The sequence below is a fragment of the Leucopleurus acutus genome (genome assembly GCF_964270905.1).
Source record: "Leucopleurus acutus genome assembly, chromosome: 16".
NCBI lineage: Eukaryota > Metazoa > Chordata > Mammalia > Artiodactyla > Delphinidae > Leucopleurus > Leucopleurus acutus.
In genome coordinates, this window is record NC_139158.1 from 41,093,108 (window position 1) to 41,106,641 (window position 13,534).

Consider the following 13,534-nt stretch of genomic DNA (forward strand, 5'->3'; position numbering starts at 1 on the left):
CATCTAATTCTGACAACAGCTAAGTAAGACAAGCATCAGTGCGTATCGTGCATGTACTGTGTGCCGGGAACTTGGTGAGGAACTGGGAATACAGAGTGAACAAGGCAGGCCAGCCCCTCCCCCTTAGACCGTGTGTCGGGTCGAGGGAGACAGACTCCATGAGGGACAAACACGGGGGTACTGACTTCAGAGGAGAAGCCCGTGGAGATAGTGAGGTGGGCGTGTGACAGTGAGGGGCGCCCGTCACTCTGGACCCGCTGCCCAGGGCGGTGGGCTCTGTGCTGAGCAGTGAGTGGCCAAAAAGAGTGGGGGATTTGAGGGGCAGGGGGCGCCTTGTAACAAGAGGGTACCCCGGGCAGCTGTGTCTGAAAACAGAAGGAAGGCCAGGGCGCGGGGCGAGGCGGGCCAGGGTCAGGGATTCACTGTAAGTGCAGTGCTGTGCTAGGCCTGCTTCTGCAGGTCAGGCACCCAGGGCCTCAGAGCTTAAATCCCACAGCCAGAAAGAGGCAGAGAGAGGACAGTGAGGTTTCTTCTCTTCACACTGGGCCAGGGAGAACCGTGGCCAAAGCAAATCGTGGCACAGAGGCCGCCGTTCCCAGCTGGCGCCCAGGAGCGTGAGGGTCGTCGCTGGGGCCCCTGAGTTTGAGTCTTTGCTGGGAGAGAGGACAGGGTCTGCTTATTAAGGTTTCGGTGAGCACTGCAACTTCATGTAAAGGGAGAAGGAGCCGGGAGGGAAGAGAGCTCCTGACGCCCAGATTTCACAGGCGTTGGTGCAGCTCAAATCGCCACTGCCTGAGGCTGCAGTAAGTGATGAGTCTACAGCGGTTTCCATCGGAGGAACTGCTCTGGATCCTTCCATGAAGATGATCCATTTGTCCAGGCCCTGGGTCCCCCCGCCGTTTGCATCAGGCCCTTGGGGGCCAGCCCCCGTGCCCAGGCACACTGTAGGGTCCCAACGTGTAACTTCATGCCGAGATGCAGGAGTTGCTTGGAAAGATAGCTCCAGGTTCATGGAAAAGCGCGTTTAGAGGCTTATTGGCCATGGGCGATTTGGTCTTCCCTCAGGTCCGCCTCCAGCTTTTCCCGGGAGAGGGTGTCATTTCCGAAAGGACACTCAGGGGCCCCCATCTATTAGCGGTTCAGTAGCCACGCGACATCTTTCTGTAGCTCTGACATCGGCACCCAGCAGCCTGTGTGGGTTTAACGGCCTCCTCACCCTAGCAGGTAACCTGCTACAATTCTGAAGCAATTTTCCCATCTTGCCTAGATGGATTTCCAGGTCATAATTTTTGGATAGTTACCACTGAGACAGCTGTTTTGTGCAAGGATGAGGTTCAGGCATCTGACAGCAAGGAACCAAGGCAGATTGTAGATTTGGGGCACTTCTTAGCGCTCGTGTATTGCTCAGAAGCCAGCTAGCTACCTAGGCGCCCCCAGTAAAAACTATCTCTAAAAGTCAGTTTGGAAAATGAGTACTTCTTGTCCCATTTTGGTGACAAAGGTCTGTTCCGCCTGCTCCAACCGCACGAAGAAAGTCACCAGGCAGGCTCCAGGCAGCCAGGGCAAATCTGATTTCTGAGCTGGGGCTTAGAAACGTAAAATAAATCCAAGAGGCAATGAACGGAGGCAGCAGAGGGTGTCTGTCTTTTTCTGTTTCCAAGCAAGAGCCCCCCTGATTCCAGAATCCACAGAGGTAAAAAGAAGTGATCAGAAATGTCCTCATCCTTCTTCTGGTCAGACATGAATTGACTACTTTCTGTGTGCCAAGCTGGTCGCCATCGCTGGGGACACCTCGGTGAGCTGGACAGACACCGTCCTGTGCTCCTGGAGCCCTGGCCTCTGGGAGGAGATGACCACACAGGCAATTCCGAACCCAAGTGTGACGCATGCTCTCCTGAGAGCTGGTCATGCGGGAGTCATGGCAGCATGTGGCTGTGTGTGGCAGGGATCAGGGCACCTGGAATGCATGTGAGGAAGTGACACTCATTCTGAGAATCTGAGATTATCAGAAACCAAGGAGATAAAAGTGAGAGGCTTTTTCTGAACAGAAGGAACAGCTAGTAAAAGACCAAGATACTAGAAGGTTCTGTGCACGAAGGACCCGAGGACAGCTCCTCTGCCTGGGGGCAGAGGGTGGGGGTGGGAGGCGGGGAGGCAGAGGGATGAGTGGCAGGAAGCAACTAGAGCCCAGAGAGGCCACGTGGGCAAGGACGCTGAGAGCCGTGGCCATGGAGACAAGGAAGGGGGTGGTGTGATTGTCCTATTAGGAAGAAGATTCCAGCTACTGCGAGGGGAAAGGGTTGGAGCCACACAAGACAGAGGCCCAAGACCAGTTATGAAGCATTTGTAGGAAAGAGAAAATATGTGACCTGGGGAAGACAAGCCTGGGTAGGGGTGGAGGGGAGCATATCTAAGAGGCAGTGCCCAGGGTTCCATTTAGGACAGATTAGGTTTCATGTGTCTGAGGGTCGTCCTGGTGGAAATGTCAGGTAGGCAGTGGGATAAAGGCGTCTGAAGTTCAGAGGCAAGGTCTCCGTTTGGCAGGCGAGAGCATTATTGTGGGTCTTCAAGCATAAAGCTCTTACAAGAAATAAGTGTAAATAGAGAAGAGAGCCCGGAACCATATCCTGATGTCCGGCAGGAAAAAACCATCCAGTGAAGGAGGCTGAGGAGTGGTCAGCCAGAAAGTGGGAGAACCGGGAGGAAGTGGGGCCCGAGACTGTTTCCAGAAGGAGCGCGTGGCCACGTGGAGGAAGGCTTTTCCCAAGGTCCTTCTTCCAAGGCCGGCCGTCTGCCAGCCATCACCTCCTCCAGGAAGCTGCCCCAGCCACGTCCACTGCCTCTGCAGTCACGTGGGCGGCCATCTCCCCGCCGCCTCTGAGAGCAGCACCGTGTCCGACTCAGCCGGCGCGCCCATAACCCGCCAGTCGGTACCCGATGCTTCTGCATCTTCCTTCTCGCCTTTTTAGCGAGCATCCCTGAATCGGGCTCCCGGTACCCGCATGCTGCTCCAGTTGCTGGACCAGTGGTTCCTTTTACTGAAAACGCTGCCCCAACCCCCAGGGGAAGAAGAGACTTACAGAGGTCTTCCCCACCCCACCCTTGGTTGGCACCTTGCACTTGACCTTGGCAGGAGTGTTGACACCATGGACACCAGCGAACTCCAGAAAGCGCTGCCAGGGCCCGTCTAAACACAAGCTGTTCCCACAGGCCTGGAGGGGTAACTGGGGGAGCGCTGGGCGACGTGGCAATGAACGGTTCTTCTTGAGGCTGTTCTAACAAGACCCTGGGGACTACCGTGACACCGCCCAGTCCCCTGAAGGTGAACCTTGCCCTTTAGATTTCAGGTGCTGGTTCAGGAAAATGAGATGATACCTGGGGGAAGACAGGGTCTTGACCGGCCCCCCAGGAAAGGGCTGACCTGGGTCACCAAGGCCTGAAGCAGATTCAGTCCCACCGTCTATCAAAGTTTAGATCCCCCAGAGACCACTGCATCCTGAGACAAGGATGGGGTGAGGCATTTATTCGGTGGGGGGGAGGAGGAAAGCCCAGAAGGAGCGGGGAGGTGTGACGGGAAGGCAGGCGGCGGCAGCTGGAGGGACATTGGTGGGGCGGGTGGCGCTTCCGCAGTTCTGGGAGGAGCCCTCAGGCACAGACGCCAGTACCGGCTCCGGGGAGTCAGCTGGCTCCACCGAAGTGGCAAGAGGATGGGGGCAGCACGGGACCTGGATGGGGCGGCCCCAGGCCTCTGCTGCACGGGCACCTGTGGTTCTTGCTGTGTATTCAGGACTCTTCCAGAAAGGATGGGCGCCAAAGGCCCAGATGCCACCTTGGAGAGTTCTTAGCAGGTGAAGAGAACTCTGGCTTTTCCCCTGTGCCCTGCAAGGTGCAGGGAAGAGTCTAGAATTTACAGGCTGAAGGCCGGCTCTGAGTGCAGGCTTGACCCCTTTCCAGCTTCGTGGCCGTGTGTGATACTGGGATTTATGATAAGAAATATACAGTTACTCTTCGTTTCTAGCACGGGGCTCCTAAAACCCTCAGAATTTCCTGAGGAGAGCTACAAAGGTATCTTTTTCTGTTAATGAGGTGACTTTAGGTCAGCACCTAAGGATGAGGACTGCTTGGCAGGAGAACCAACCCTGTGATTTGAGGGTTGGAACTTTTAGTCGCAACCCCCTGAAGTCTGGGGCAAAGAGAGGGGCTGGAGGTTCAATCAGTCACCAGTGGCCGTTGATTTAATCAGTTGTGCCTCTATAATGAGGCCTCCGTAGATGCCCAAAAAGGACAGGGTTCAGAGAGCTTCTGTGCTGGTGAATGCATGGAGATTCAGGGAGAGTGCCCCCCCCCCCCGAGAGGACCTGGCAGCCCCCAGCCCTTTCCCCACACCTTGCCCTGTGCCTCTCTTCCATCTGAGTTATATCCTCTTATAATAAACGGGTGATCTAGTAAGGTAAATGTTTTCTCCAAGTTCTGTGAGCCCTCTAGCAAACTAGTAGAACCCAAGAAGAAGGTTCCTTCTTGGAACCTCCACGGGGACCTCTAATCTGTAACCCAGTCGTCAAAAACACAGGTGACAACCTGGACTTACAGCTGGCGTCTCCAGTAGGGGGAGGTGGGGACAGCCTTGCAGAGCTGAGGCCTAACCTGTGGGAGCTGCTGCGGCTTCCAGGTAGGTAGTGGCAGGTTAAAGTGCAGGACACTCAGCTGGTGTCGCAGAATGGCTTGGATGTGTCGGGGAAACCCACACTCGCGCGCTGGTGAGCAGAATCTTACCTCGGTTAAGAGCGTCACTGCCCTGAGCCTCAGCTGTCTCACCTTTACAGGGAGAACAAGCCACCTCAAGGAGTAGCTACTAGAATTCAGTGCAATCCTGTGTTTGTGTGTGTGCTCTGGAACAGAAGGGACTTGGGCACCAGCTGCCTTTAATGTGCTGCTTTTCTGTCGGCTTGTTCACTTTCTGACGTCATTTAATTGTTCAAGGAGAGAGGTCCCCGCCCTGTGATGTTATACAACATAAAGTCACGGCTGGACACATCCATTTGGAACCAAAGCCCAAGCAAGTGTTCAAACTGCCCAAGTCAGAAAATGCAAAGGACACACCACATGTGTTCCAAGTTATAAACCAAATCAGAGAAAATCCAGGGGCTTCTTGTTTTTCTGAAAAGAATTTGCTGGTTGGGTGGAGCTGACCTCAAAACATACAGAGATTTTAAACTGTAATGTGGGGAGAGTCGGAGTCTTTGAGGCTGGGGGTTTTTTAGGTCCTCAAACAAACGGTGTAGGATTCAGGGAGCTGTTTTATGAGCCACGTGCACATGGGAAACTAGGGGTGTCATGGTCTCTGTGTGCGTCCCTACTAAAAACCACACATCCACGGAGCCTAAATTCCTGTTGACTTGGGAACAAGCCAGCCTCCTGTTTCCTCTCCAACAACTGCCAAGAGGGAATTGGGGAATAAAAATTCGTAGTTTTGAAGGCAAGAAATAAAAACAACGTTAAATGTCAGAGCTGAGCAATCCGAGTGTGTTGCCTGCTCTCAGAAGGGCATTGCCATGGGGACTCCCTGCCTTTGCACTTCCTGGGCTTCCCATCTCTGAGGCAGGAGCAGGGAGATGCCAGTTTAGGTCCACACTGTGCAGCTGGAGCTCCAAGTCTTTTCCAGAGGTTAGCATCTTAGCTAACCCTAAGATTGTCTGGCTTAGCAAGCCCTCAAGAAACTAGTTGTTCGGGAGGGTTAAGATTTGCTGCCCTCAGGGAAACTTACTGGGGTAAGGAAAATGTTTTATATTCTCGTTGGGGTGTGGGTTACCTGGGTACACGCATTGGTCAAAACTCATCCAACAGTCCACTTGAGATCTGTGCTTCTACCATATGCAAGTTTGCCTCCACTGGGGGGGAAAAGGTAATTTTGGTGCCCTCTGACTTTCTTGCTTAAAAAGATCAGGCTTAAAGCCAACCTTCACCGTGGTCAGTTTCCCCACCCAGCTCTCCAGTCGTGCCCCTTGCCATCCAGCCTTACTGCCTTACATATAACACACACACACACACACACACACACGCACACGCACACACACACTCTCTCTCTCTCTCTCTCTCTCTCTCTCTCTCTCTCTCTCTCTCTCGCAGCATCACCAGCAGATGCTCACTTAAACATACGGTGTGTGGAGTTAGGGGGGCAGTTAGGTGCTGTGTGGAATGACAGAAAACTCAAGACCCAGGCATCTGCCCTTAGAGCACTGGGACTGGCTGGGGAGGTAAGAAGCCGGCCCCCCCGGGGAAAGTTAGGAGGAGATCAGCATCAGCTGGGGGATAAAGCCAGCAGGGGCCCAGTGAACTTGGAAGAGGCAAAGGACCTAGGGAGGGAAGGGCAGAGAAGAAATGGGAAGGAGGTGAGGGCCCCATCTGACTCAACTGCATGTTCCCAAAGAGGATGGGCGTGGGGGGAGGCGGTGAATTGCTCCAGTTGGGTAAGGGCTACCAGTGACTGACGGCAGAGAGGGGCTGCCAGCATGTGAGCTGGTGCCTTTGAGGTCCCGGAGGAGTCCCGAGCTGTGTTCATTCTCTTCATTTTCCTGTCTCCACTGGCGGCCTCTTTTCATTTTGCTTGTGTTATAAAATCAATACACACCGATAGCCCCAAACTAGAAGCAGCCCACCAAGAGGAGAGTAATTAAACAATCCATCATATACGTACGCTGTTAAAAAAGAGCTGAGCATATTTGAAAGTTGCTGAGAGAGTAGATCTTAAAAGTCCTCATCACAGGAAAGAAAAATGTTTGTAATTATGTATGGGGACTGATTGTGGGGACCATTTCCCAGTATATACAAATATCAAGTCATGATCTTGTACACTTGAAACTAATATAATGTTAGATGTCCACGATACCTCAATAAAAAAATGAAGTGAGCTATCGATGCAATGAAAAACATGAAGGGATACATTAAAAAATCGTATGCTGAGTAAAAGGATCCTGGCAGAAAAGAGTGCACACTGTGAGATGCCATTTATACGACAGGCTAAACCAACGTATGATGGAGAAGTTTAGAGCAGTGGCTACCCCTGGGTGAGACTGGCTGGGAGGGCAAAGGAGAGCTTTCTGGGGTGATGGAAGTGCTCTACGTCACGGCTGGACTTTGGGGGACATGGGTGTATGCATTTCTCAAAACACATTGAATGGTGCAATTATGATTTGTGAATTTCACCATATGGAAACAGCACCTAAAAGTAAGAGCTGTGAACTAGTAGTGAACCCTGTGTAGTGAGATGCAGGCTGAAGTGATGGGGGTGACATGTCCTAGGTTACTTTGAAGTTCATTAAAAAAATAAGATGCTCTGATTCTTTCAACTTTTCTGAACGCTTAAAAGCATTCGTAATAAAGTGTTGGGTGAAAACAAAATAGCTATACACACATAAAAAAAGTGGGGAAGGGAGACAGGGAATTGGGGGCAGGGATTGCATTGCTTCTGGAACATTATCCAGGGTCTCTCTGGCCAGTCCACCCTGCCCCACAGAAGCACTGGCCTTTTTGTAAACCACACGCAAAACGCCACTTCAAGGGCATTCCTGATCGTTCACCGATTATGTAGCAAGCACGTGGTCTGTGCCCAGCCCCGTGCCAGGCGGAGGATGAAATGCCGTGGTCCCTGCTCTCATGGGGTTTGTCACCTACTGAGGCATTGACCAGGGAGCTGCCAGGTGACGACCGTATCAAAGTAGCATCTGGGGGGCCAGGGAAGTGGGCCCAGGCAGATCACGAGTGGATGGAGAATAATGGCCCAGATTTATTGAGGACTTTATACACCGGCTCCTATTCGAGCTGAATATGGATTAATCCAGTTAGTCCTCATAACCACTCCCTAAGGTGGGAACTGTATCGTCCCCATTTTATACATCAGAAAACTGAGGTCTGGGGAAGTTAAGTCACTTGTCCATGATTATATAGCGAGTGGGTGACTGAGCAGGAAGCTGGGTCTGGAGCCCATGCCCTAAACCAGGGGTCGGCACACTTTTTCCAGAAAGGGCCAGAGAGGAAATACGTTAAGTGCTGTGGGCCATACCATCTCTGTCAGAACTACTCGGCTCCGCCGTTGTAGCATGAAAGCAGCCACAGACAATGTGTCAATGAATAAGCTGAGTTAGAATAAAGTTTTATTTATAAATGCAGGCGATGGGCCACAACTGGCCCATCGCCTGCATTTGCCAACCCCTGACTCCAACCACCGATAGTCTCCAGTGGCTGGAGGTGTTCATGCTGGCGCAGAGGCAAGTGAAGGAACCCTAATTCCTCACTGTCACGTCCATGGGAAGGGGGTTCAGTAAGGTAGCAAGGAACCGATGCAGGCGTCGAGAGCCCAGGTCTCTAATTAACAATGAAAAAACAAAAATACACCCCTGGGTGCGTGTGGCAGTCCATTAGCCAAGAAAGCTGCAGAGAGAAAGGTGAAAAAGTGAAAAATACTCAGAAACCCCACAGAAGTTGGTTGTCTTTAGTCTTTAGAGATGACTTACAATTTCAGCAGCACTGTCCTTTGAGACTTTATGTGAATGTAGACAGGGTGAAGTTCCAAAGCTTTGGTTGAACCTGATTCCTTTTGAAAAGCCTTGGCCAAAGAGAACTGTCCTGCTTTGCCTTTTGCTCTCACTGGCTCTTGGTTTCTTAAGGGCAGGAAATCACTTTACTCCATCCTCGTTGCTGACAGGGATTGGAGCCTGGGGCTCATAGGGCGAGCTGGGCTGGGAATGCAATGGCCCCCTTCTTGGAAGAATCCACACAGTGTTGAGAATTAAGAACTCAGAAGAGACTCTCTTTCAGTACAAGTCACTTGTGATGTATGCCTGGGTGCTGGCCTCTCTATACTAACACAGCCGATGAGAGGGGGAAACTCTATCCACAGCCTGGCTGAGGGTCTGCAGGAAGTTACGCCACCAGCTGGACTGAGATGGGGCTGATCTCCCATTTGTCTGCAATGGATTCACCGGGTCAGCCCGTTGCTTTAGTGGCACGGAGATATGATTGTGTCCATTAGTCTTTGGGAGGCATATGGTATGGGAATAATTTCCCAGCTGGGGTTCAGCAGATGGTTGGCTCACAGGGATTGTGTGGGCAGGGGAGAGTCCTGCCCATTCCCTCCGACAGAACATTGCTTAGTGAGATGTGCGAGGCTTCTGGGTCCCCACAGAGAGGGTTGGCTCTTTAGGGCATGCAGTGTCCTGTCACCAAAAGATGAACTAACACACCCATCTACAGAGACACCCACAGGTTACCATACCCACACCTGGGGGTGAACTGGGGCAAGGGTGGCAAGAGGCACCTTGAACCTTGTCCAAACCACTCCTGCTAATAATCACCACTTAGTTCTGTAATGAAATCACTCAACCTGCCTCATTTTCCTTTCTGTGAGCACAGGTGAGCATTTGACTCCCAGCAGGACAGTGTACATTGCTGGGGGTCGGGAGTAGTCCCCCAGCCTGGCTGCACATAAGAGTTTCCAAGAGAACCGGGGAAAAATGAATGTCAAAGTCCCATCCTCAGGATGCTTGGAGGTCAGAAGTGGATTGACCCTTAGGACTTTCTCTTAAACTTTCTCGTGCGTCCGAACTGTCTGGAGCGTCTATTAAAATACAGGTTGATGAGCCCTGTCCCCAGAGTTTGCTGATTTGGGAGGTCTGGGTGGGGCCTGAGATTCTGCGTTTCTAACAAGCCTCCTCCCCCTGCTGCTTCTGGTCAGGGGGGCGCCCTGTGAGCGTGGCTGCCCCGAGGCACCCCTCCTATTTCCAGGCAGCCGGCCTCAGGGCCCAGGACAAAGCAGAAGGGGCATCTTCTCGACACCATGGAAGAAACTTTACCATCTTTGTCGGCCCGGTTGGCCCCTTAATACTCTCTATCTGCTCTGTCCAGTACTGCAGCCACTACTCATATGTGGTTCTTCTAATGTAAATTTGAATTAATTAAAGGTAAGATTAAAATTTTTGTTCCTCTGTTGTTCGAGCCACCTTTCAAGTGCTCAAGAACCCCATGTCCCTAACGGTTACCATACTGGGCAGCACAGATGTAGGACGTTTCCATCATTGCGGGAAGTTGTACTGGACAACGCTGTTCCCGAAGAATTCCAGAAATTGGTTTTTTTCTTCAAAGTTTGCCAGTTAAGCCCACAGTATTACTGTGAAAAACAAACAGAACAAAGTATCAGAAATGGAATGTTAACTCTTTCCTCTTCTTTGCTTGGTCAAGATAGCAGCCCTCACTCACCACTTCTCATCAAGTTTGGGTGAAGGTCACAGACATTGAATGCAACAGAGATAAAAAGTTTAGTAATATTTTTCAAAATGTTGCTCCCGTGACCCATGTTATTAAATTTACCCTCAAAGTTGTGTGTCGAGCAAGCTGGAGGTCAGGTCCCCAGGAAATAAGAATTAGGCCACACAGGATGGAGAATTCAAGTGGCCGAGGGGCAGTCAGTGGACACCTGCTGGAGGCCGAGAGGGATCAGGCTGAGGATGGACCAGACGAGGGTGCACCTTGGGTGTCCAGGAAATCGCCCGTCTCTACTGCGGAGCTGCCGTTTGCTCTCCATCCCTGGACTCACTGGTACTCACTGCCCCGCACTCCGCAGACATGCTTTCAGGAGCCTGACTCCATGTCATCCTTTCTTACAGATTCGGCTAAACAGCAGGGGACTGATCTACTCCGTGGGCTTGCTCCTGGCCTCCGTCTTTGTCACGGTGGGTCTGCAGCTCTCTCCACTCTCCAGTTCCCATGTTCCCCCCCCCCCCGCCACCCCCGTGGGTTCTGTGGCTACAGTTTGTTTGGGCACCAGATGGACGTGGCCTTCTGGTAGATGGAGACAGTCAGCCACCAGATGCCCCATCTCATGGCTGTTTCTTCCAGAAGTGGATCCTGGCAACCCATGAGAAAGCCTTCTCCCTCTCTGAAAGGAGCCAGCCTCCTCTCAGAAGCTGGGTCCATCTCATGTCAAACACAAATTTTTATCAAAAGCCAAAGGGAGATCCCACTTTTTCTGCAAGATTAGTCGACGGAAGGTTATATCCCAATTAACTGACTATTCCAGGTTACTAAACATCTTCATAAATCCATGGATTTGACCAGTACTCAAAGACCGAGAACAGACTTGATTGACAGTGCACTTTTATGCCACTGCACTACCTTGGCCATCACATCCATTTGTACGATTTAATATTCCAACTCAACTGACACGTTTGGCGGGAACAAGTTCACACCACCACACGGACTGATCCACTTGAAGTGCCTGCTAACATACACACGTTACTGAATTTCCACAATAAGAGACGCAGTGTGTTTTCTCCTGAATTTTTCAAGGAAGTACTCATTGAATCACACCTGGTATGTGAACATACATATACTAGAGAACGGGAATTCAGAAGGGCAGGAGAAGTAATTCACAGCATCAGGATGCAAGTCCAATGTCAAGGTTTTACCAGAGTAAATACTGCCTTACACAGAAGTGAAAACCCATATAAATCCATTCTTTCGCCGTTTAGGATTTTCTTCAGGTGGGTATGACTTAGGGTTATACTTGTAATGGCCACACACTGTGCTTAACGCACATGTTCTCCCATCTGGAGCTCACCAACCCCCCACCCCACCCCGTGAGGTAGTCGCTGATATCCGCCCCATTACCCAGGCCTGTAGGGAAGTTGTGTGTGACGTCGGAGTGCTGGCTCCTAGCTTCGGGGCATCTCTGTGCTTCGCTGAAGCCCTACAGTGCTGGGAGACGGGGTTCACCACTGACCAGCTGTCCAAGCTGGGCTGTTGAAGGGTTGAGAAGTAGGTTTGGGGAGGAAGAGTTCAGACATCTTAAGTCTGCAGCGCCTATCTGACATCCAAGGGGCCAGGTCTGGACGGCCGTTGGAAAGACGAGTCCCAGTTCAGGAGCAATCTGGCGTGTGTTCTGGACACGCCAGAACATTGGAGGGGTTTAGAGCCGAGGAGTTGGAGGAGACCCGCAACGGAGTGAGTGTAGACAGGAAAGTGAGGCCTAGGTGTGAGTCCCGGCGCCCTCGGACAGTGAGAGGTCAGGATGAGGGGACAGGGTCGCAAAAGGAACAAAGAGGGAGCCACCGGGGAGGCAGGAGGGAAACCTGGCGCGCGGCTTCAGGGAGCAGGGGACGGGGGGAGGGGGCGGGGGGGCGGAGTCCAGGGAGAAGGACTGGGCGGGCCCCGCCCCGCGCCCTCTGACCCCGCTCTGTGCCTTGCAGGTGTTTGGCGTCCACCTGAACAAGTGGCAGCTGGACAGGAAGCTCGGGTGCGGGTGCCTTTTCCTATACGGCGTGTTCCTGTGCTTCTCCATCATGACTGAGTTCAACGTGTTCACCTTCGTGAACCTGCCCATGTGCGGGGACCACTGACCCGCGGCCGCCGCCAGCCGCGGCCCCTCCTTCTGTGCAATACGAGCCCGGCGCCCGAGTCTGGCCCCGCGGCGTGGTCTCTGCGCTGCCCACCGGCCTCCGCTCCCGCCCTCGGGTCCCCCTGCCCCGCCCCCGGCCCCCTCCCCGCCCCCCACCCCGGCTCCGCCTTCCCGCCTCCTCCGCGTGAAGACTTCGACACCCGCGTGAATTTTCAAGCTCAATTTTTGAACAGTGACTGAGATTCTAGAAAAACTGGCTGCTAACTGGCCCAAGCCAGGCAAAACTTAGTACATCCCTCGTCCTTTTTTAAGTTATTGGATGGAAGGCTAGCCTAATTTATGACCCTAGACTGTGGAAGGAGAGAGAGGAGAGGGTCCATTGACGGTAGGGAGTGTTTGGGATTTCCTTATATTTGGCGCTGATTCCTAGGTTACTGGGTCTGGGGGGCTGTTTGGCTTTGGGGGATCCCCCTTTTTCTTCCTTTGCTTCCAGAGATTGAGAGTTTTTCTTGCATCTTCTTTCACTGGGCTCTGGGTCCGTCGATGACCCACGGGTGTCCCAGCTGCGTCCTCTGGGGTCGAGTCCCAGGCGCTTTGGAGCTTGTACGGATTTAGTGCTGATCTGAGGAGTGGCTGGCGAGGCCCTGGGACAAAGGCGTGACACGTCACACCCGGGGATCTCCGCCAAGCCCTGCAGGCCTTCCCTGGGGCGCAGGGTTTTACGGGAAGGAGATAGCTGCCCACCTGTCCATTTTGACCATCACTCTCTCCCCAGGTTCCTTCTAGCCTCTCAAGCAATAGTTGTTGCCTGCCTGCCAGAGGCCTTTGACTCGGGGCCCCGGTTAACCTCTCCATCCGAGAGCGCTAGGCAGCCAACGGCAGGAGCTTCCCCGCCTGTGAGTCCCTGAGATGTGTTCTCTTTGCTTGGTGTTTGGGGTGACAGGGAGTGACCCAGAGGCCAACACCGCTTTACGCGCAGGAGGTACAGACACTGGTTTCTTGGGAAATGGAGAGACGCGCACTTTGCACAGACGTGGCCCCTCGGTACTGAGTACACTGGACCCTGACCGTTGGCTCTAGGGCCAGCGTTCTAACTTCGGGACGCCGCCGCCCAGCAGTCCCAGCTCCACCGCTCCCTTCCGGGAG

General features: G+C 52.8%; 1 protein-coding gene across 1 annotated transcript in view; it reads left to right on the forward strand.

The window, feature by feature from the left end:
• Positions 1 to 12,389, forward strand: part of SLC24A3 (solute carrier family 24 member 3) — a gene marked incomplete at both ends in the record, with an annotated part of 455,399 nt that extends 443,010 nt beyond the window's left edge. The window contains 2 exons of the mRNA XM_082857552.1: positions 10,659 to 10,724; positions 12,240 to 12,389. Of these exons, the coding sequence (XP_082713678.1) occupies positions 10,659 to 10,724; positions 12,240 to 12,389 (216 nt within the window). The remainder of the gene's footprint in view (positions 1 to 10,658; positions 10,725 to 12,239) is intronic.
• Positions 12,390 to 13,534: the final 1,145 nt, after the last annotated feature.